Source organism: Ciona robusta, chromosome 7 (genome assembly GCF_009617815.1).
Source record: "Ciona robusta chromosome 7, ASM961781v2".
In the NCBI taxonomy this organism is placed as follows: domain Eukaryota; kingdom Metazoa; phylum Chordata; class Ascidiacea; order Phlebobranchia; family Cionidae; genus Ciona; species Ciona robusta.
This window is the reverse complement of record NC_143241.1, coordinates 6,365,624-6,385,698: the sequence shown is the minus strand read 5'-3', so window position 1 is coordinate 6,385,698 and position 20,075 is coordinate 6,365,624. Positions and strand designations below refer to the sequence as shown.

The window sequence follows — 20,075 nt, the reverse complement described above, 5'->3', positions numbered from 1 at the left end:
ATACGAAGCAATGGATCAATATGTGGTTTTATTTTGACATATTGCACGCACTTTTGCTATTACGCCAGCGACACGTCACAAATTGCAGGAATCATAAATCGAATGAGAAAGGCACAGTTCACTTGTTGTGCGATATGGGCCTATATATCCATTTGTAAAAAGAAGATTGGGTTGAATCGTCATAGACGCGTCATATCCCGTGGAAGATTTCCGTTTTGTTGACCACAACAACAAGTCGCAAATGCGTTTAAGACTTGTTGTTGTACCAAAGTTTTATACATAAATATAAATAATTGTTTTCATTTATAAATAAGTGGTTTAGGTCTTAGGAAGCACAGTTTAATATACGCTCAGCACCAGTAGTTAATGAAATTTCTTTTTTCTATGGAACATAACATATAACATAATCTTTGTCTTTACTATTCAATTTTTCGAAAACGATTATCGTGTTTTTTTAAAGAATGAAGAAAGAGAATTAATAACAAAACAACAGTTGTTAGAAAACGCTATGGATAAAAGTGAGAGAAAGAGTGTCAGTTAAAAAGCGTTGCTGTTGCAGCCAATAGAACGCTGTTGATTGGAATTCGTAATTTAACACTTTAATACATCCGCTTTGCCTTTAATTGTTTGCTGGCAAACGCTTTCAGCAGCTCTTAACAATTGCATTGGTGTTGTGTAAGAACGTATAGCATAAACATCAACAACAAGTGTTTTCGTTCGGTAATGTGAGGTGCGTGTTTAGCATTGGTCAAAGTTTGCCCCAAGAAAATGACGCAATGTCGCATTAGAATGTTGTTGTTGGCGGATATTACATGCGTGCATGAGGTACGGGAAATCAGTGAGAAGCACCGACTGTAAAGGAGACGTCTCAGTCCCAAACAAGGAACGTATTCGAGGGCGTGTGATATGCTTAGGTGTCGGGTGTCTGAGATATAAATACGCCGCCAATTAAAGCAGTTCTTATAAAGGTACAGCTATATCATACTTGTACTTTGGCTCTTTCGGCAAGAATTTTGCTGACCGAAGTTCGACGTCTTATTCAGATTGCCTTCTTCAGGGTAAAATAACAGTTATAATGCTCACTTTCTGTGTTGGTTTACGTAGTTTACATTACCGACGTTGGACGTCTTATTCAGGCTGTCTTTATCAGGGTAACAGCAGTTTCTTCTAATGCTCACTTTTTGTACTGGTTTAGGACGTTAGAAACTAGGTCAGAGTGGAATGAATATACCGTGAATATTATACACATCACGATGAACTTCAACGAAACTAATGCGAACTTAGAATTCTGCAACAACACTACCCCAAGATCGTTGTCAATAGCAGAAGCTGTAGCTTGTGTTATATCGGTATTTACTGTCGTGGAAAATATGATCATTCTACTCGCGATAATCAAAGGGCCCGTAAGCCTACGGAAGCCGCCATATTGGTTTATTGCTAGTCTTGCGAGCGCCGATTTGCTGTCGGGAATTGAGGTGATTCTCGCGATATTTCTGCCGGTTGGTTCATCACCACTGTCACGGGTAGCGTTAAAGGTAGGATACATATATAGACGTTATAAACACTTAACAACGGAAAAAAAAATATTTTTATTTACTTAGTTTTTGGACTGGGTGATTTAAGGTTATTATAATCTATTTACGTGATTTTTTGCACAGGGCATGGCAGTTGTAACTTTCATCGCGTCAATCAACAGTTTACTATTGGTTTCATTCGATCGATATTTAAGGATCGCTGAGCACGCGAAGTACAACAGAATATTAAGCAGAAAAGTTATAATTCTGTTGATTGCAATTTCGTGGGCTGTTTCTTTTATTATGTTCCTAATAGTTCCTTTAGTTGGTTGGTCATGTCAAGCAAACTATTGCTGCAGAAATAACGGTAAGAATGTTTACTTGAATAAGAAACCGTTTAAACTTTGTCTTATTTCCGGTATAAGAACTGGAAGTGTTACGTCATAAATAGTGTTGTTGCTTAATACCGGACGTGTCCGGCCAGAACAATAACTGTCACCACTATATACAGTCGTTAACAAAGTACTGCCGGCGACCTAAGTCACGTTTAAAGACAATTACACATACCGATAGTAACAACAAAAAAAAAAAAAAAAAACGTAATATAAGCTCGGGTAAAACGGTACTTATCCTTACAAATTCATTAGACTGTATTTGGATGCTATATATGTGCCGATGCTGGTGTTCCGTCCCCCTATCCCTATACTGTATGTTATAATTCGATTACACGCGTTACTTATATAATATTATATATTTGAAACTCTAACTTTATTACATAGAATTTTTTCTTTTAAGGTTTGTGCATTTGTAAAGAGGCCGAGTCAATATGTGGCCAGTGTTCTCAGTCGTTTGAGCCATTCACCAAGTCCTATATAGTAACTGGCGTCGTGTATTTTCTACTCGCCGTGGTCATAATGACTGGCTTTTATTCCGCCCTATTCCGCATCGTGAAGAAGAAAACTTTCGAAAGGCATAAACACAGCAACCATGTGAGTGCCGACCCTAAGTTTAAGGTACGTTATATTTGTCTTGCGTTCATTGCGTCTGTTTTTAGGGTGACCTTAAAATGCTCCTCGTTAATTAAAATGTTGTGCGTCCAAGTAGGCAGCTGGTGAGTCGTGCAGTTACTGTCTGGTTTTTCGGGTTGTATGTGATCGGAAATTGGACGTAAAGCACGTTCCTTCGGTCACCTGTATGATGGGAAACGCGTCATAAATTGTATCCGGTATTGCGAACGCATCCGCTATTTCGTTGCATAATGCCAACAATTCACATAACACTTGACACTGACATAAAACTGAGATTTACAAGAGCATTATCGGCTTACATTATTTTTAGAAACGGGAGCTCGACCTTGCGAAAACGTTGGCAATCACTTTAGGCATCTTCGCGTTTTGCTGGTTGCCAGTAGTTGCATTATTCATTGCGGATATCGTGATAACGAAACCTGTCAAGTTACTACAGAAAGGTATGTTTGTTTATTCAAATTACTTGGATCATGACCTTTATACTGTATATATAGTTTATACAATGTTTTAAGCGTATTCACACGCCTACCACTATATAAATATCTCTATAGGCCGTAGTACTTAATACAGTGTATTGAGCTCACCCCATACAATGCTGCTGTATTAAGCCTATACCATACAAGGTATTAAATAAAGCCCATGTACACACGTACTTTACAACCTAACCTTTTTGCAGCTTTTGATTACGCCCTGGTTCCAACGGTGATAAACTCTCTGCTCAATCCAATCATTTATTCAATTCGACTTCCAAAGATGCGAGAAACAGCAAAGCGTGTTGTTATGTGTGGACTTTTCAGTGGATCAATGTTAGTACAATGTTCCTATATATACTATGTTTTGTGTATTTTTATATATACAGTACATATTGTAAAAAGATGGGATATACTTTAGAACTAAAATCCCTTAACTTTTTGATCTTATAACATTTAGCAACGTTCTTTAAGAGTCTTAGGACTACGGTTATATAATGCAGTATATTCTTTTTTGCTACAAAAGTGGACGCGAAAATAGAAAATGACATGTCCCATCGTACCCTACAGCATGCCACGATATATTCTGTGGGTGCACTTTTTATATAACTGTTTTATAGATCTGGTTCACACTGGGCGTCCACTACTTCGTTAAATAGATCCGTGAGACGGAAGACGCATTCAAAACCGAAGACATCTTCGAGGGGTAGCAAGTCAAGTGATTTGCTCAGCAACTGATATGCCGGCATATTCTTGAAAATATCTTGTTAAACTATTTTTACACGCCGCCTATTGAACGTGGCGTAATACATATTAATATATGGAGGTTATTTTTTGTTGCATAATACATTACAGTTTGTTTCATCATATTTATGTCAAAACATCAACCAACGTTATATTACTGGTTCGAAGAAATTAGAAAACAAGCACCGCTAATAAGTTAACCTTTTGGCACGAAAAAGCAGAAACGATGTCAAAGGTTCAACATACACAATGGGTCAACAAAGTGTCAGTTTAAACTTTACCCTTTAGTTATTCAGCAGTTGGCAGGAGATTTCACCATTTGACACCTTGTGACGCGGAAAATCCGGAAATGTTATTGCGCACCTTATATGTTGATGCTTGGTGCGTTCGTGCACGCATGCATGTCTTCATACAGAGTAGTCATAAATATGATCACGAGACAAGATACAAAGTCGAACGGGGTATTACCATAATATTATAGTAGCCTGTACTGAAGTATACTATGGTATTAACTTCTTAAAGCGGTTACTCTAATCAGGGAATTAACGTTACGTACTCCAAGCATTTACGTTGCTTGATTGGGGTTAATTAAAGGCTAAAGTATCGCTATATTAAATTAAGAGAAAATATAAACCTGATACTGTGACCAGTTGGTCGACTGATTTTGTCGTTTTGTGGTTCCTAATTTGTCATTACAAAACTAAACTGCCTTGGTTTTGAGTTTGTCCTCATTTAGACCCTTTTAGGCGAAATAACGTGTAATTGTTCAGTGCCACGCGCCTTGGACAATTGGTTGGTGAAACTGAAAACTCAAACTTTTTATTCCAAAACACATGTTAACATGTTTTGAAGCAAGTATGCCAAATCTGCCTAACACATGTACAGGTTTCTATGTGTATGCATTTGCTTGTAATATTCTGACCGCTAGCAGGCAGTATCATTTCCATAGAAACCAATATCCAAGCAAGGTTATCTATTTTGCCGCGGAAGATAAAACCGAATAATTTATTCGGTGAAACAAGTTTGGGTTAATCTTTAGCATGAAATTAGAACTACTTGAACACCGAATCATGAATCAAGTTACCTGCTAGTTTAAAATAAAACAGTAATCATGAGGTTCGTACAAAAACTTTGTATGAAATTTGTGTTAATAAAGCGCTGATTTAAAGCAATTGTATAATAGTTTTCCACACAAATATTTTTTTTTTAAATTCTGCCAAATATATAATCTATTATGTTGCTGTGTTCTGTAAAACAAATAACTGTAAAGAGTCTTGCCAGCAAACATTACTTACATGCCCACAATGGTAGGAGCGTTGAGTCTCAAATCCATAACCTATGGTCTAGAGGCAGGCACACTAAACTGTCCCACTATTTTCTGCCCTTGAATGTCCACCACTGTCAGAAACAGCTATAGTGATAATGTGCAAATTAAAAGGCAATAACCCACTTTACAGAATATGTCAGTTCCTGATAAGATCTTTGCATACAAGACGGTTATTTTTCGTGTCCGATTTTGTGTGCTATCATTAAAAATTGGTGTTCAAAGCACACACAATTGCAAGTCACTTTAGGAAACCCTACTTAATTTAATACAGATTTGGTTCATTGTTTAATTAATTGGCGTGCATGGGACAAATTATGGTGTACATAACCAAAAGTTTGTAAACAAAATTGTGTGTACATACCATACTCTGCAGACTGTGTAATAATGTTGTTCTTATTGTTTATCAGTAATGAGGAGCAGCCCACCCACACCTCTCTTACTGTTGAAAACATGAAGAGACATGAACAAGAAACTGGAAGTGTGGGAGTTGAAGAATTGATGACAAAATCAAATGCAGGTAAATACTAAACTTAATGTAACATGTATAGTAAGGTGGGGTAGATGGGACACCTTTTCATTCTATTTTCTCATCCTATTAGGTAGTAAACAAAAAACATTCAAAGAAATATAAAACTGTATTCTCACAACTAAATATATAAAAATATTTTCCTAATTTTTGAAAATAACAATTAAAAGTGTGCATCACGCAAACATTTTTTTTATTTGTAAATGTAATATTTTTTTACTTGTAGATATTGAGGCAAAGGAACTCAATGGCAATGATGACTTGTATACAAGGTGAGACAATGCATTGATTTATATAAGATATTTGGTTCACACTATTATCCCTTATTTATAGACTGTGTGTTTAGGTACGTTTTTATTACAACTTGGGAACTAAATAAACATGAATGTCTCGTTGTTCGTCTGCTAGGGGTAGCGACCACGCTTCTTTTTTGTGACTAAATGTAAATTTGTTATTAATTGTGTTTAAACGACTATCGTTTTGTCACGAAATTCTTTTTCTTTTACCCATTTTTTTTATCTTTGCTACCTTAATTAAAAATACAAATAAAATTAATTACTACATTATTATTATTATTATAACCAGCTTTTCACGTAATAAAAATCTAGTCCAACTAATTCCGAATGGCAACATCAGTCTCTTATCCAAATGGAATCTGAATTTTCTATTTTCGAATGTTCTTACTTGAAGAATAGCCCATAGTTAACCATCCATTTATGATCAATATCTCAGACACGGCAACCCAGACACCACAGTTGTGACGCGCAGTATTAGAAATAATGGGGAAGAATTTATTGCCGTATCAGTTGAGATGCAAACTGAAGAAAGTTGTCTGCTACAAACTGAAATACACATTGATACAGGTACAAATCTTTTTTTATTAGTTTAAAATTTTTAATTTTTTTGTGTGAATTTTTTTACAGGTGCGAATTTTTTTTTATAAGTTTAAAATTTGAAATTTTTATTTTTTTTGTTTAGTGTCTATGCCTGTGAATTCTCGTCATAACCAAAGGATACCCGGTTCGATACCCGATACTGCTACCATTGGGGACTAGTTTCATTTTGTTTGATTGGTTAATTTTTACGTCTTTTAAACCTTTACAATGCATTAAATTTATAAACATTTTTTTATTAATTACCTGGTCAACTGTTGTTCAGTATTTTGTTGATGAACATTTAAACAAATTTTTGTTAATCCTTCTAATAAAAAAATTTGATGATCATAGGAATTGTAAACATATATGTATATACTGTGTTAAACTAAATTTTGTTAATTGTTTTTTGATAAACAGAAAAACAATGTTTTGTTGATAAAAAAAAGTATTTTTTTCACAGAAACTAACGGGTCTTTATCAGAGAATGAACAAAACATTGAAGCTGTGTTAAAAGTTCATGAGGATGGTCATGAAACTGAAATCTCAACAACTGAAGACATGGAGTCTAATGATGGACAAAATCATCCAATTAATGACAGGATAAGGTGAAGCATTAACATTTTGATTAAATTAATGTAAATTACTTTATCCTCACGTGGCTGGAAAATGACAGTCGTTATAGCACGGCCCACGGGTGTTCTGGTTCATACACCTCGTGCCAGCTTACGAATTATGTAACTTTTTAGGTGATTGTTTTTATTTAATTTTTTTATGTATGGCTGTCAATTTTGACAACCTATTAGTGACCACTGGGTTGAAGCAATTGCCGTTAAGTGTGTTGCCCAAAGGCACATAAGTTCAAAACGGTATTGGTAGCAGTGACGAGCCTTGAACCCATAATCTCTAGATTAGAGGCATGCGTGCTAACCAACTGTGCTACAGCGCTGGATTTTATTTTTTATAATACCAGGTTTTGTCGGTGTGTGTGTTCTTGGGTAAGAAACTTATTGACAATTGCTCAAACCCAAATTGTTAGCGATACCACAAAAACACCACCTTAAGATATTAACTTAGTGGAAAAGTTAAATAAATTTGTGTTTATTTACAGCAAGAGCCCAGCAAGCGGGTTAAGTCAGAGTTTGAATATTGATTCTTCTGTGATGGACGACAACCCAGTTGCTGAGGTGACATATTGTATAATAAAATAGGAAACCTAATTACGACTACTTACATTCTACCTTCATCACTAAAGGTGGTTTTGGTTTTTTAAACTGAATTAAATGAAATAAAAGTTGTATTTTACACATGGGCTGTCATGTTTGTATCGAGACTGACCGAAACAGAAAGTAAACTGTTGATTATGTATTGAACAACAAACATTCAAATATTGTACCTGTGCTATGGTGCATTAGTTAAGCACCTGCCTGCTAACCAGAAAATACTTGGTATCATACTGTCATACCATGCAATTATGTGTATTTGCCCCAAAGCAGTGGTCCAAAATGGGTTGTCCAATTTATCAGTCATATAGCATAAAAAACTACACATGCGGTAACTCGTAAGCAAAATGAGGTGTACAAAACAGAACACCCGTGTTGTAACGACTGTCCTTGCCCCAGCTTTCCAGGATAAAGCAAGTTACATTTATTCATTCAATTACGTTAAGCATTAAATTGATCTTGCTGCTGCAGATGAACATATTAGACACCATGGGTTCCCATACACCAACAACTGAGGTATCAAGCGTTGGAGCTCCTTATATACTTCAATATAAACCGGAATCTAAGGCACATAAAGTGGATTATGACAATATTAAAGTACTATTTTGAATTATTATTGGGAGAATTGTTTTTATTAGTGCTGTTTTATAAAAGGTAAAACACAGAATATGGCGACAAAACACTAAATATTAAGGTAAACAGCTAGGAAAATTATTTTTCTTTTGTTGTTTTTTGTTGGGTAGGGCTACTCGGAGTTAAACCATTTGTGTCTTTTTAGAAAAATGTCAAAAACATGATATAGCTACAAAACTACAATTGTTAAAACATGCTTAGGGTTAAAAATATTTTTACATTCAAGAAAGAAATGTGATCACTACTCAGACATACATTTGAGTTTAAATTACAATTAATAATAGTAATATTTATTTGTCTCTTCTATTACGGTAGCGAACATTTAAAAAAAAAGAAAAAAGGGATAAAGCGACAAAACAACAGTTGTTAAAACACACTTACAGTCAAAAACATGTTTACATTTAATTGAAAGAAAGAAGCGTGGTCGCTACACCTAGCAGACAAACAATGAGCAATTTGCATTTAACTATTTTCCAAGTTAAAGAAAGAAAAGTGTGCATAAAGAAAACAACCCATAAATGGGGGAATAATATTATAAACCAAATTTACATACACAATCGTTCTCTTGACAGAATACATTTAATTTTTTTAAAAAAGCAAGGTCACTACACAGACATACATTTGAATATTTGATATTTTAACAGGACAAAGCATCTTCAAGTGTTGACTGGGAAACCATGAAACCGGAAGATCAAACTTATTTTAACAATTTATTGGAAGAAGCGGCGAAAGAACGAGAGAAAAGTGAACAAAGCAGTCAATCAGATACATTGATTGATATTGAACCTCATGCTGCATATGGCTCACAACAAGTTAGTGGAATATTTTGTGGGTTTTTATTAATGGCTGACACATTAGTGACCCATTAGTGAATCAATTGTCGTTAAGTGTGTGTTTTTATTTACAGGAGCGTAAGATAGCAAAAGAACATGCTGCTGAACGAATGAGGGCTCGTGAAGTTGAAAGACAAAAACAAACAATTCCTACAAATCAAACTAACTTTTATGCTTGTAAGTTGTTACAATTTGTTTAACACAGGATTTCTCAAACTTTTTGGCTTGTGACCCCTTTTTCTCCTAAAATTTCCCGGACCCCTTACGACTAATAGTACAATATATGTAGTACTTTGTGTAAAGATCGTATATTCTCAGTGACCCCTGAAATTTTGATACAACCCCCAGTTTGGAAATCACTGGATTAGGGTAAAGTTACCAGTAGTTTCATGTAAAGTGAAATTGAGGATAACAGTATTAATTATTGTTGCTTATTATTCTAGCGTGGCAGGGCAATTTAGAAGCTAACATGGGTGTTCTGTTTTATACACCTCGTGCTAGCTTACAAATTTCCATGTGTCTAACTCTAAGTAAGAATTTTTATATTAATGAACCATTTTTGACAAATTGAATTAAATAGTACTGCGGGGAAAAATTAGATACCGATAGTACCTAGGTCCCATATTTCCTGATCTGTTTTAAACAAATAACATCGCTTTTAATGTGGTGAGGCCACAGGTATATAATTTGTTAAAAAAATGTCCTGTTTTACGCCACCCTACTATAATACATTATTTAATCTACCTTATGTCCATACAGTTGCTCGGCAGTTAAAAACCGTAAACTATTCGTTATCATCTGAGAAATGCATGGAAGAGGGCTGGACCATTCGCCCAATAACCCCACCACAAGTAAATGAACCTGTCGAGGAATTTATAATACAAGATGCACAAACCGCAATCGCAAGTGGCAGAGTAAGTATATATATGATCTTGAATAAATGAATGTAACTAATTTATCCTCGCGTGGCAGTGACAGTCGTTATAATACAGATGTTCTTTTTCCTACACTTGGTGCTGGAATGCTAGATAAATAGTAATATATTTTAAAAGATTTTTTTGTTGTAATGTACGGCTGACAACTTAGACAACCCATAAGGGGCCACTGGGTTGCAGTAATTGCCATTAAGTGTCTTGCTTGCTCAAGGGCGTCTGCTCCTAGCAGTGCCAAGCACAGAACCTCTCTGGGCTAAAGGCAGGCCGCTAACCCCTATCTACCACTATAAACTTTGTTTTCTAGTTCGTTTTTTAAGATTTTTTTCCATTTTTAAATTTAAATGTTTTTACTTGTTAATTGAACTGTTGTATGGTTGTATAGTATATAAAGAAAATATATTGATAATGTCTAATCATTTCTTGCAGCCCCATGAGCACATATTTGTTGAACGATATTACGACAATGGCTCATTATTTCTTGCTGTGTTTTCCGATGGAACAGGAAATATATGGTACCCATCAGGAAATATTGCTATTTCTATTGTTGCAAGTGAAAATGCTGGGAAGCCTATCTTTATGTTACATGAGGTGAGATATGACTTAAATGAATTAATAAAACTTGTTTTATTCCTGTGTGATGGGGCAACAAAAGTCGTTATAACACAGGTGTTCTGTTTCATACAACTCGTGCCCACTTACAAGTTACCACATATGTAACTTGTTTTATTCTCGCTTGGTGGGGCAACGACAGTGGTTAAATTCTTTTTAGCGATTTTTTTTTATATAAACTTTTTGTTAAAAAAAATTGTTATGAATTAAAAAAAAATTAAAATATATGAAACACTTATATTTAATATTTACAAAACTTTATAAGCCAGCAAATTTTCAATTGCAAAATTTTATTCTATATACTTTCAATACAGGATAAAGACCCAGGAGAGTTCCCATGTATACAGGCCATATTTCAACCCAATGGCAAATGTACATGTTATCATCCTAATGGAGCAGTTAGAATCAACCTATCTTCTATTGGAGGAGAATATTTCAAGTTAGTGTTTTATTTATTAAGTTTTTATATTAAATTTACACAAATTTACAAACGTGGTAGCTTGTAATGGGGCACCAGGTGTGTAAAACAGAACACCCGTGAGTGTGAAAAATAATACACAACTGTTACAATGCTGGTTAAAGTATTAATTGGCAATAAATTTATTTTATTTTTTACACACGCTTTTCTTTCAATTACTCATTTTGTTCTAATTAAATACAACTTAATATGAGTTAATTTACACTGAATTGTGGGTTTAGCAGCTACCATTTTATTCAAGTAGTTTTTAAACACAGCGTGTTTTAACGACTGTCGTTTTGCTGCTAGTTCCCTTCTCTTATTTTATTAATTATCCTTATCTTAGTTACTGTATTTGAAGAGATATATAGGAAATTATTGTATCGTCTGTAGGGTGTAACGGTCACTCATTTTATCTACTACAGCATTATTTTTTTCTTTCTTATCAATAAGCATGTTTTAACAAATGTTGTTTTACCAATGCTACCAGTCTTTTCGCTTTTGTAAACTCTCCCGTTCCTCGTTATCGTCGACGAAGAGATGAAATAAATTTCATTCATTCATTCAACTAAAAAAAATAAAAATAAAAAAAAATCTTTTTTTTATGTTATGTAGTCCCAATGGTGAAAGAATCAAGAAATGGAAATGGAAAAATACGCAGACGCACGTACACGCCCCTCCATTTCAACCAATCGTATGCGGTTTGAACAGACAAGTTGGAATACGAATTGTGTCCCAAGAAAATATCCACGTTACATTTTCTGACGCAAAAAGAAGCGTTAGATTTAATGTGGGGTGTCGATTAAGGGTTTGTTTTTTAATATTTTTTGTCTTTTCGTGTTTTTTTTTATTTGAAGGGTTTGTATGTGAATGACTAAATTAATGGTATTTAGTTTATCCTCGCGTGGCCGGAACATGACAGTTGTTATAACACAGTGTTCTGTTTTAATTTAAAACCTTTTTTTAGCATTTGAATGAATGAATTTTTTTGTCTTTTTAATTAGATGCATAAATGGAGAAGTTATAAAAGTGAAAAGGCGAGTCGTAATGGTAAAACAACAGTGTTAAAACACGCTTATTGATATACCAAAGAAAAAAATAATAAAAATTATTACACAAAAAAGAAAATTTTACAGATTCTTAAGTTTATATATATATATATTTGTTACAGCTTAAGAATTCATTGGCAAGATTGGACCCATTAGATGCAGACATAATCTCACTTCATGAGAAAACCACCTTTATACAGTAAGTGTATTTCAGTGTGCTTGCCTATTAATCCAGAGGTTACAGATTCAAGGTTCGTCGCTGCTAATACAGTGGACGTATATGTCCTTGGGCAAGACACCTAATGGTAATTGCTTAAACAGTAATAGGTTGTCTAAACTGTCAGCAATATAGAAAAGCAATTATTTACAAAACTACGTACATAGTAACTCGTAAGAAGGCACAAGGTGTATGAAACAGAACACCTGTGTTAAAAGACTGTCATTTTCCCGCCACAAGAGAAAAAAGCAAGTTACATTCATCCAATTGTTAGGTCCATCATGGAACGCATGAATAACATTATGAAGTTTTCTAAATCTCCACGTGTGGAAAAACTGAGATTACCAAACTACTTGACGAACAAAATGGGAAGTGACATAAGGATATCGGTTCAACCTAATACAAATAAAGACACCAAGGTTAAACAAACTAAAAGCAAAAGACAAATAAAGGTAAAAACACTATACCTATTTTTAGAGAAAAATATTTTTTGATTTTTAAAATTTCTAGCTATGGTATTCAAATTTTGGCTTAAATCTTTTTTAATATTAATTATTTTTGCATTAACTTTTTTGCAACTGATTTATCATATAAATCACTGCTGTCATTTGTATATTCTGTCTATTAGTTTGAATTGTTTTTTTGATCTTTCCTACTATAATTGTAGAGAAAAAATATGAATGAAACTTATTTACCCTCGCGGGCCAGGACATTTTTTATAACACTTGTTGTCTTTGTTCATACACCTCGTCCCCGCTTACAAGTTACCACATATAAATTTGTGAGTGAATATTTATTTAGATTATTATTATTGATAATGATATTTTTATTACAGCAGGCCAAGAACCTGGAATCTTCCATAAGAGACAACTCAGTTATACCTGCCGTTATTGTAAACTGATTTTTTTGTTTTTAAAAGTTTATTTTGAAACTGTCGTTTTCCTATTTTCTCGATTTACCATGCTACAATCTAATTGCTTTGACCATCCTTATTGCTAATTTGTATTGCAAACATGAGACATGGCCACTGTGTTCTATAGTGTTAATACTATGTAGTACTGTGGTGCTGGATGGGACACCTTTAGCCCATAATGTCCAAATATCCTGATCCTGTTTTAAACAGCCAACAACAGTATATAAGAGTTGTGAGAATACGGTTTTATAAGTCTTACATTTTTGTTTACTCCCAAATGGAATGGGAAATTAGAATGAAAGGGTGTCCTATCTTCACCAACCTACTATATTTGCTTATATACATATGTATGTTGTTTTCAATTAGGCTACTTGTGAAATTACCTGCCGATATATTGCGTGTTATTCATAGCGTTATAATTGTGCGTCAGTGTTCGTTTCCCATTATATCGAATTATTTTGTAATCTAACATAACTATTTCCGACATTATGATTGCAAGAGGTAATAAGTCGTGTTATAGTAGGGTGGGGTAAAAAGGAACAGGTTTTTATACCATTTTCTTCCATTTGGTAGTAAACAAAGAATATTATGAAATTATAGCCGTATTTCCACGACTCTAAATGACGTTGTTACTTATTTCAAACACGATTAAAAAATATTGGATCTAAAGCTAAAGCTATCCCATCTTACTCCACAGTACTATATGTTTCACTTTCTGATAATAAATTAAATATCACTTATTCATTCTAGCATTAACGTGGGTAAATGAATGAATGACTTTATTTTGTTAAATTTTACTTAAATGGTTTCTTTTTCAGAACAAATATTAGCTTTGTGATATAGTTAAAGAACTTTAAAAACAGCTGTGATTTGCAAATGACTATATTATGATCTACATGTATACACAACAACGGCCTAATCCCAAGATTAACTAGATGGGCCTGAATTTCATCTCAATAAATTCCTGGGAATACTTTGTTCCGTGAAATGTGTTCCAGCTCGCTGCTCTATCGGTTGTGGTTTGGCAATTCAGGTAAGCCCCATTTAAATTGGAGTGGTAACATCGCTGATACCACCATGCACCATGCGCTGTCATTGCACACCTGCCTGTAGCGCTGTTATCGTTATCTTTAGTACTAAAGGGCCGGTTGTTGTGGTACGCCATTGAATCGCCTGTAAATATAAGGTTAATAGATTTATAAAAGTATAGTAGGGTGGAGGCAGATGAGACACCTTAGCACATAATATAGTAGGGTAGGGGAAGCGGGACACCTTTTGCACATAATATCCAAATATCCTGATCGTGTTTTAAACAAATAACAACGGTCTATGGGAGTCGGGGGGATACGGTTTGATAATTCTTTGAATTTTCTTTGCTTACTACTAAATGTGACTAGAAAACAGAATGAAAATGTGTCCCATCTTCCCCCACCCTACTATACTTAAATATCTTGATTTTAAACAATTAACGATGGTCTTATATGGGAGTCGTGAGGATACGGCTTTATAATTCGTTGAATGTTCCATCTTCTCTCCCACCCTATTACTATATAATTTTTTTTTCATGGACTTACCTGCATTACCCGAATATCCAGAAACTGTTAACTTATACATTTGTTGCTCTGACCCGATGGAAAACACACTGTAAAACAATTTAAACTCTATTTTATCCGAATTAATTGATGTAACTTAATTTTGAACGCGTCGCAGGGCAACGACAGTCAGTATAACGCGGGTGTTCCATTTTACACACCTCGTGTCCGCTTAAGAGTTACCACGTATGTAACTTATTTATCATCGTGTGGCAGGACAAAGACAGACGAATGTTCAGTTGTGATATAGTACTGTGGGGTAAGATGGGACACTTTTGGCACATGATTTCCAAATATCGTGATCGTGTTTTAAACAATTACCAATGTTCTATAGGAGTCTTGAGAATACAATTTTTTATTTATTTGAATTTTCTTTGTTTACTTTCGAATGTGACGAGATAACAGAATGATAGAATGATAAGGTGTCCCATATTTCCCCATCCTACTATACGAAGCGCGCAGTTGTAAGATTTAATAAACGAAAAAGTTACAGTTATTTAAACAACATACGATATAGCTATTCAGTGTACCTATATATTTGAACACGCTAAACGGCTATAAAGGTGAAAACAGAAGTACAAAACTTTTTTGATAAAATAGGTATTTATTTCGTATATGGATTTTAACCGCATTTTTGTCACCTGTATTTAGCGTACTTTCGAACATTCGCACAATCTTTTAATTCTATTCTCAGCTCGTAACTTCCAATTGCCAGCAAGGCATGCAGATGTTCCATTCCTAATGAATAAAACAAAACTTCTCGTACATAGTACTGTGGGGTAAGATGGGATATTGTTAGCACCGAAATTCCACATTTTCTGACCGTGTTTTGAACAACTAACAACGCTATTTTATAATTGCAAAGCTTACGGTAATATTAATCTGTAAATATTCTTCGTTTACTGCTAAATTGGACAAGAAATTACAATACAAAAACATATCCAATCTTATTCCAACCTACAATTGCCATATAGCTGATACTATAGCAAAGGAAATTTTATAGTAAAACAATTTTGTGTGCGATTTTAGGTTCCTATAGTATGAAATATATATATACCGAGCCAAAATTCGTTGGTCAGATTTCCAAATTTTTCTTTATAATCCTCCCATGTTCGATAAAAATTCTCAGACCCGTCAGTTCTTCGCTGGAAAACCTGCAAAACAAAATATGAGGATTATTTATTCTCGCATGGTTTACTACTTTTCGAAGTGTACAGTTTTCGTTGTCCAGAGCCATGGCATAGTTGTTAGTGCCTGCCTTTCTCCTTGAGAATTACCATTATTTATCCTCGCGCGGTTTAGCAAACGACGATCATAAAACGCGGGTGTTATATTCCATACACTCGTTAGTTCCACCATGGCCTACTAAAGATATCTTTAGTAGGCCATGGTTCGACTTATATAGTATAAGTTTGTGAGTTAATCTCATTGTTTGATTAAGTGACCACTGGGTTGGAAAAAACTGTTCAGTGACCAATGTCACACACGCCCGAAATTAGCAGTATCAAGCACTAAACGTTGTACCTTTAGTCAAGAGACTCTTAGTTTAGGGCTGTAGGCTAATGTAATACAGGAAGTATACCAAACTTACCAACCAACCACCGTCATCTGTTGTTTGATCGCAGTAAACCTCAAGGTATTGTCTGTTCCTCGGGTTGTATATATTGTACAAGCCACTTCTATTTTGTCCAGAAAGAAATGCCTCTCTACAGCTTTTAGGTAAAGCTGAAATAAAACGAGTTCAGAAATAAAACGACACTCAAGCAATACATTTTTAACACAACTGGAGACGTGGCACAATAGTTAGCCCGCCAGCCCAGTCTTACCACAAGGTCACGCGTTGAAGGCTCGTCACTGCTGCCATTGGGTGCCTATATGCTTCTTTACACTAATGGGCTATCTAAATTATCACCCATACCGAAAAAAAACAAATCACTTATAAAGTTACATACGTGGTAACTTATAACCTGGGCCGACATGCATGATACAGTACATCCGTGTTATAACAACTGTCGTTTCCCCGCCCCGAGAGGATAAAGCAAGTTAGGCTACATCTATTTATTCATTCACACATATGGCAACCAACTTACAGTGAACTTCCATTAATCTTTCCATTCTTTGAACTCTTCCATTAAGTTCATTGTACTCCGATCTACAATTAGGGTCACATTGCCCTGTCTCCCCTTTTGGACCCACTGGTCCTTGTAACCCTCGTTCACCCAGTGGCCCCCGCTTTCCAGGAGACCCCGGCTCTCCTTTTTGTTCTGTTGCATCATTTCCGCAAGATAACACTACTTGACGAGGACCATGCTGGCAGTGAGACGACACGAGAAAGAGAGCGAAAATAAGAGCTTTAAAAACACTCATGGCTGTGCAGACTTGTTCGCAGACTATACCTCGTACATTTCCATGAAATGTGAGTAGTTTGCTTACTTCAAAGGAAATAACGATTCGTGGTTCTGATTTATAAGTTATTGTCAATTTCATCCTGTTTACCGCAATGTAAAATGCACGATTCTTCTTGTTTGTATTGAAACCGAAACTTTGTCGTGATGTTTCTCTATTTTACTTTCCCTTTTGCTGTTCCCAACTTTTTCTTCCAATATTAAATACTACTTTCTGTTGCATACCTAGTAGCGTCAGCGCATATGTAATAGCACCCTGGATCAAATCGTACATGTCACAATATTGTTTTTTTTTTTACTTTCCTGTTTCGTGTTTTGGTTATTGTTTCCGTCATTTTGACACAGTGTAGTTTTGAAGCGATTAAATCAGGGGTTCCCAAACCGCGGCCCGCGGGCCATCTGCGGCCCGCGGGAGCAAAATAAATGGCCCGCAGAGGACTTTAAATAATTACCGATTTACATACGTAGATACGTTCACAAATGCACGTATTACTTTAAAAAATCTTCTAAAATCGTTTTATTAATTTATCTGATAATCTACATTGCCTTTGTTACGTCACAAGAATAGTTATGACCGTCACAGCATCAACCAACCTTTCACGCTCGTTACTCTGGTAGGAGTTTTACATGGGTTGTAAAAATGGCCGAAAAGAAGCGAAAACTAGTGAGTGAAAACAGACAGTTTTTAGAAAAGTGGCAACATTCGTACTTCTTTGTACAAAAAGACCAGGCATGCATATGCCTAGTATGCAAGCAGGCTATTCCTGTATTAAAAGAATACAACTTAAAACGACATTATGAAACAAAGCATTTGGAAAAATTTAAACATTTGGTTGGTGATGATAGGATTGCTAAATATAAATCACTCGAAACATCTTATAAAAGTCAAAAAAACATGTTTAAGAAAATGTCAAGTGAAAGTGAAGCGACAGTAATGGCCAGTTATGTTGTTTCATATAATATTGCTCGAAGAAGTCGCCCTTTTATCGAGGGTGAGTTTGTACGGGACTGCATGCTTCAAGTTGTAGAGCTGCTTTGTCCGGAACAGAGAAGTAAATTTGCGAACATTAGTCTTTCCAACAACACAGTAACTCGGCGCATTGAAGATATTGGTAATGATATTGATTTACAAATGAATGAATTACTCGAAAATTTTACTCATTTTTCTATTGCATTGGATGAGAGCACCGACTTGAGCGATACGGCACAGCTACTTATATTCATTCGCGGAATTACAGACAAATTTGAAGTTCACGAAGAATTGTTGTCTTTGCAAAGCTTAAAAGGGCAAACTCGTGGTGTCGATATCTTTGATGCTATTTGCAGTGCCTTTTGTCATCATAACGTTGACTGGAATAAACTAGTGGGAGTCACTACTGATGGTGCTCCTTCTATGGTCGGGAAAAGATCAGGTTGCGTAGCACTTCTAAAATCCAAGTTTAATGAAATAACAAACAAAGAATTAATTACTTACCATTGCATCATTCACCAGGAGGCTCTAGTTTTGAAAGTTCTCCAAATGAAAAATATCATGGATGTCGTAATTAAATCAGTCAATTTTATTCGCAGTAGAGGACTTAATCATCGCCAGTTTAAATCGTTTTTGGAAAGCCTTAACTCAGAGCATGAAGATGTTGTTTATTTCACCGCGGTCCGATGGCTGAGTACAGGAGCAACACTAAGCAGATTTTTTCATTTGCGCCAAGAAATCTTTGAATTTTGCAAGGAAAAAAACTACGATATCCCCGAACTTCAAGAAAATGAATGGCTTTGCGACTTGGCGTTTTTGGTCGACATTACTGCCATAATGAATTCTTTAAACTTAAAACTCCAGGGCAAAGGCAAATTGGCTTCAAGCTTGATCGATGACGTCCGAGCAACAGAACGAAAGTTAGTTCTGGTTAGATCCCAGTTGCTTGACGAAAATATTTTGAATCTTTCAATGTGTACGAAATTTGCAGATGAGAATCCTGCCGCAAGACATTTATTTTTTAACACTAAGTATAGCGAAACAATCACGCGTCTACTGGATGAATTTTCGAGAAGATTTGATGACTTTCGAAGCCGTAGTACAGAGTTTCAATTATTTAGAAACCCATTTCAATGTGCGGTAGAAACAATGCCCACCAAATTCCAGTTTGAATTAATTGAGTTGCAGGAAAATACAACAGCAAAAGATAAATTCAAAAGCGAAGAGCTGTTGACGTTTTATCAAAACTTGAACAATGATACTTATCCCGTGCTATTGACACATGCCAAAGAAATGGCTTGTTTGTTTGGATCCACGTACCTCTGTGAGCAGACGTTTTCCGTGATGAATATCAACAAATCAAAACTTCGTACCAGATTAACAGATAGTCACCTGGGGGCTGTGCTAAGAATTAATTGTACAAAATTGAAACCTCGTTTTACAAAAATAATTTCACAGAAATCCCAACTGCACAAGTCAAAAGTAAAAAGCATGATTGATCTATAAATAGCCTACTTTTCGTTTTTCGTTCATTCATTCGTTCATTTCTTAACTATCGGTAACATGCTTTCACGACATGATTCAATAAAAAAAAAACTGTGAAACTTTGTCTTTTTTTCTGCAAGTACGAAGTTTAATCTATTCCAGAATCGTTGTTTATTAACAGCATATTCGTCAAACTTCCTGACCTAACAGTATTCGTTATAACCGCATTTTCGCCAATACGCGTCGCGTCGCAAATATAGCGAGGAAAACCAT

At 35.2% G+C, this 20,075-nt stretch overlaps 4 protein-coding genes across 7 annotated transcripts; 3 read left to right on the top strand and 1 right to left on the bottom strand.

Moving 5' to 3' along the window:
• The first annotated feature begins 850 nt into the window (after window positions 1–850).
• On the top strand, window positions 851–3,842 carry LOC149734211 (sphingosine 1-phosphate receptor 3-like). 2 transcript variants are annotated; one of them, XM_089881354.1, is made up of 6 exons: window positions 851–1,535; window positions 1,659–1,881; window positions 2,310–2,503; window positions 2,853–2,982; window positions 3,219–3,348; window positions 3,633–3,842. In XM_089881354.1, exons 1-6 carry the CDS (start codon window positions 1,254–1,256, stop codon window positions 3,748–3,750), a joined length of 1,077 nt encoding a protein of 358 aa, XP_089737480.1. In that variant the 5' UTR covers window positions 851–1,253; the 3' UTR covers window positions 3,751–3,842. The 2 variants fall into 2 exon arrangements, with proteins under 2 accessions (XP_089737480.1, XP_089737479.1); XM_089881353.1 differs by having other exon boundaries at window positions 872–1,535; window positions 2,310–2,527.
• An 831-nt stretch (window positions 3,843–4,673) lies between these two features.
• LOC149734210 (glutamate-rich protein 6-like) lies at window positions 4,674–14,090 on the top strand. 3 transcript variants are annotated; one of them, XM_089881324.1, is made up of 16 exons: window positions 4,674–4,872; window positions 5,491–5,600; window positions 5,836–5,881; window positions 6,342–6,472; window positions 6,945–7,089; window positions 7,593–7,668; window positions 8,176–8,301; window positions 8,982–9,149; window positions 9,245–9,347; window positions 9,930–10,084; window positions 10,532–10,693; window positions 11,029–11,153; window positions 11,787–11,979; window positions 12,343–12,419; window positions 12,712–12,889; window positions 13,276–14,090. In XM_089881324.1, the coding sequence occupies exons 1-16, from the start codon at window positions 4,868–4,870 to the stop codon at window positions 13,336–13,338; spliced, it is 1,863 nt and encodes a 620-aa protein (XP_089737450.1). In that variant the 5' UTR covers window positions 4,674–4,867; the 3' UTR covers window positions 13,339–14,090. The 3 variants fall into 3 exon arrangements, with proteins under 3 accessions (XP_089737450.1, XP_089737453.1, XP_089737449.1); XM_089881323.1 differs by having other exon boundaries at window positions 4,677–4,872; window positions 13,273–14,090; XM_089881327.1 differs by lacking the exon at window positions 8,176–8,301 and having other exon boundaries at window positions 13,273–14,090.
• Window positions 14,091–14,112: 22 nt separating this feature from the next.
• LOC149734209 (ficolin-1-A-like) lies at window positions 14,113–17,518 on the bottom strand. Its single transcript, XM_089881359.1, has 6 exons — window positions 17,033–17,518; window positions 16,534–16,667; window positions 16,000–16,096; window positions 15,584–15,680; window positions 14,925–14,992; window positions 14,113–14,523 (listed from the first exon to the last, which is right to left on the bottom strand). The coding sequence occupies exons 1-6, from the start codon at window positions 17,427–17,429 to the stop codon at window positions 14,282–14,284; spliced, it is 1,035 nt and encodes a 344-aa protein (XP_089737485.1). The 5' UTR covers window positions 17,430–17,518; the 3' UTR covers window positions 14,113–14,281.
• A 469-nt stretch (window positions 17,519–17,987) lies between these two features.
• Window positions 17,988–19,823, top strand: LOC149734208 (general transcription factor II-I repeat domain-containing protein 2-like). Its single transcript, XM_089881273.1, has one exon. The coding sequence runs from the start codon at window positions 17,988–17,990 to the stop codon at window positions 19,821–19,823; it is 1,836 nt and encodes a 611-aa protein (XP_089737399.1).
• The last annotated feature ends 252 nt before the right edge of the window (window positions 19,824–20,075 follow it).

Excerpts from the sequence above, each read along its gene's own strand:
- LOC149734211 (XM_089881353.1), top strand. The coding sequence starts at position 1,254 with ATGAACTTCAACGAAACTAATGCGAACTTAGAATTCTGCAACAACACT. Across the intron at positions 1,536-1,658 it reads TGTCACGGGTAGCGTTAAAG|GGCATGGCAGTTGTAACTTT; the intron begins GTAGGATACATA and ends TTTTTTGCACAG. Across the intron at positions 3,349-3,632 it reads GGACTTTTCAGTGGATCAAT|ATCTGGTTCACACTGGGCGT; the intron begins GTTAGTACAATG and ends ACTGTTTTATAG.
- LOC149734208 (XM_089881273.1), top strand. The coding sequence starts at position 17,988 with ATGGCCGAAAAGAAGCGAAAACTAGTGAGTGAAAACAGACAGTTTTTA.
- LOC149734210 (XM_089881323.1), top strand. Across the intron at positions 10,085-10,531 it reads CCGCAATCGCAAGTGGCAGA|CCCCATGAGCACATATTTGT; the intron begins GTAAGTATATAT and ends CATTTCTTGCAG. Across the intron at positions 10,694-11,028 it reads CTATCTTTATGTTACATGAG|GATAAAGACCCAGGAGAGTT; the intron begins GTGAGATATGAC and ends CTTTCAATACAG.
- LOC149734209 (XM_089881359.1), bottom strand. The coding sequence starts at position 17,429 with ATGAAATTGACAATAACTTATAAATCAGAACCACGAATCGTTATTTCC. Across the intron at positions 16,668-17,032 it reads AAGATTAATGGAAGTTCACT|CTTTACCTAAAAGCTGTAGA; the intron begins GTAAGTTGGTTG and ends GTTTTATTTCAG. Across the intron at positions 15,681-15,999 it reads GACCAACGAATTTTGGCTCG|GAATGGAACATCTGCATGCC; the intron begins GTATATATATAT and ends TTTATTCATTAG.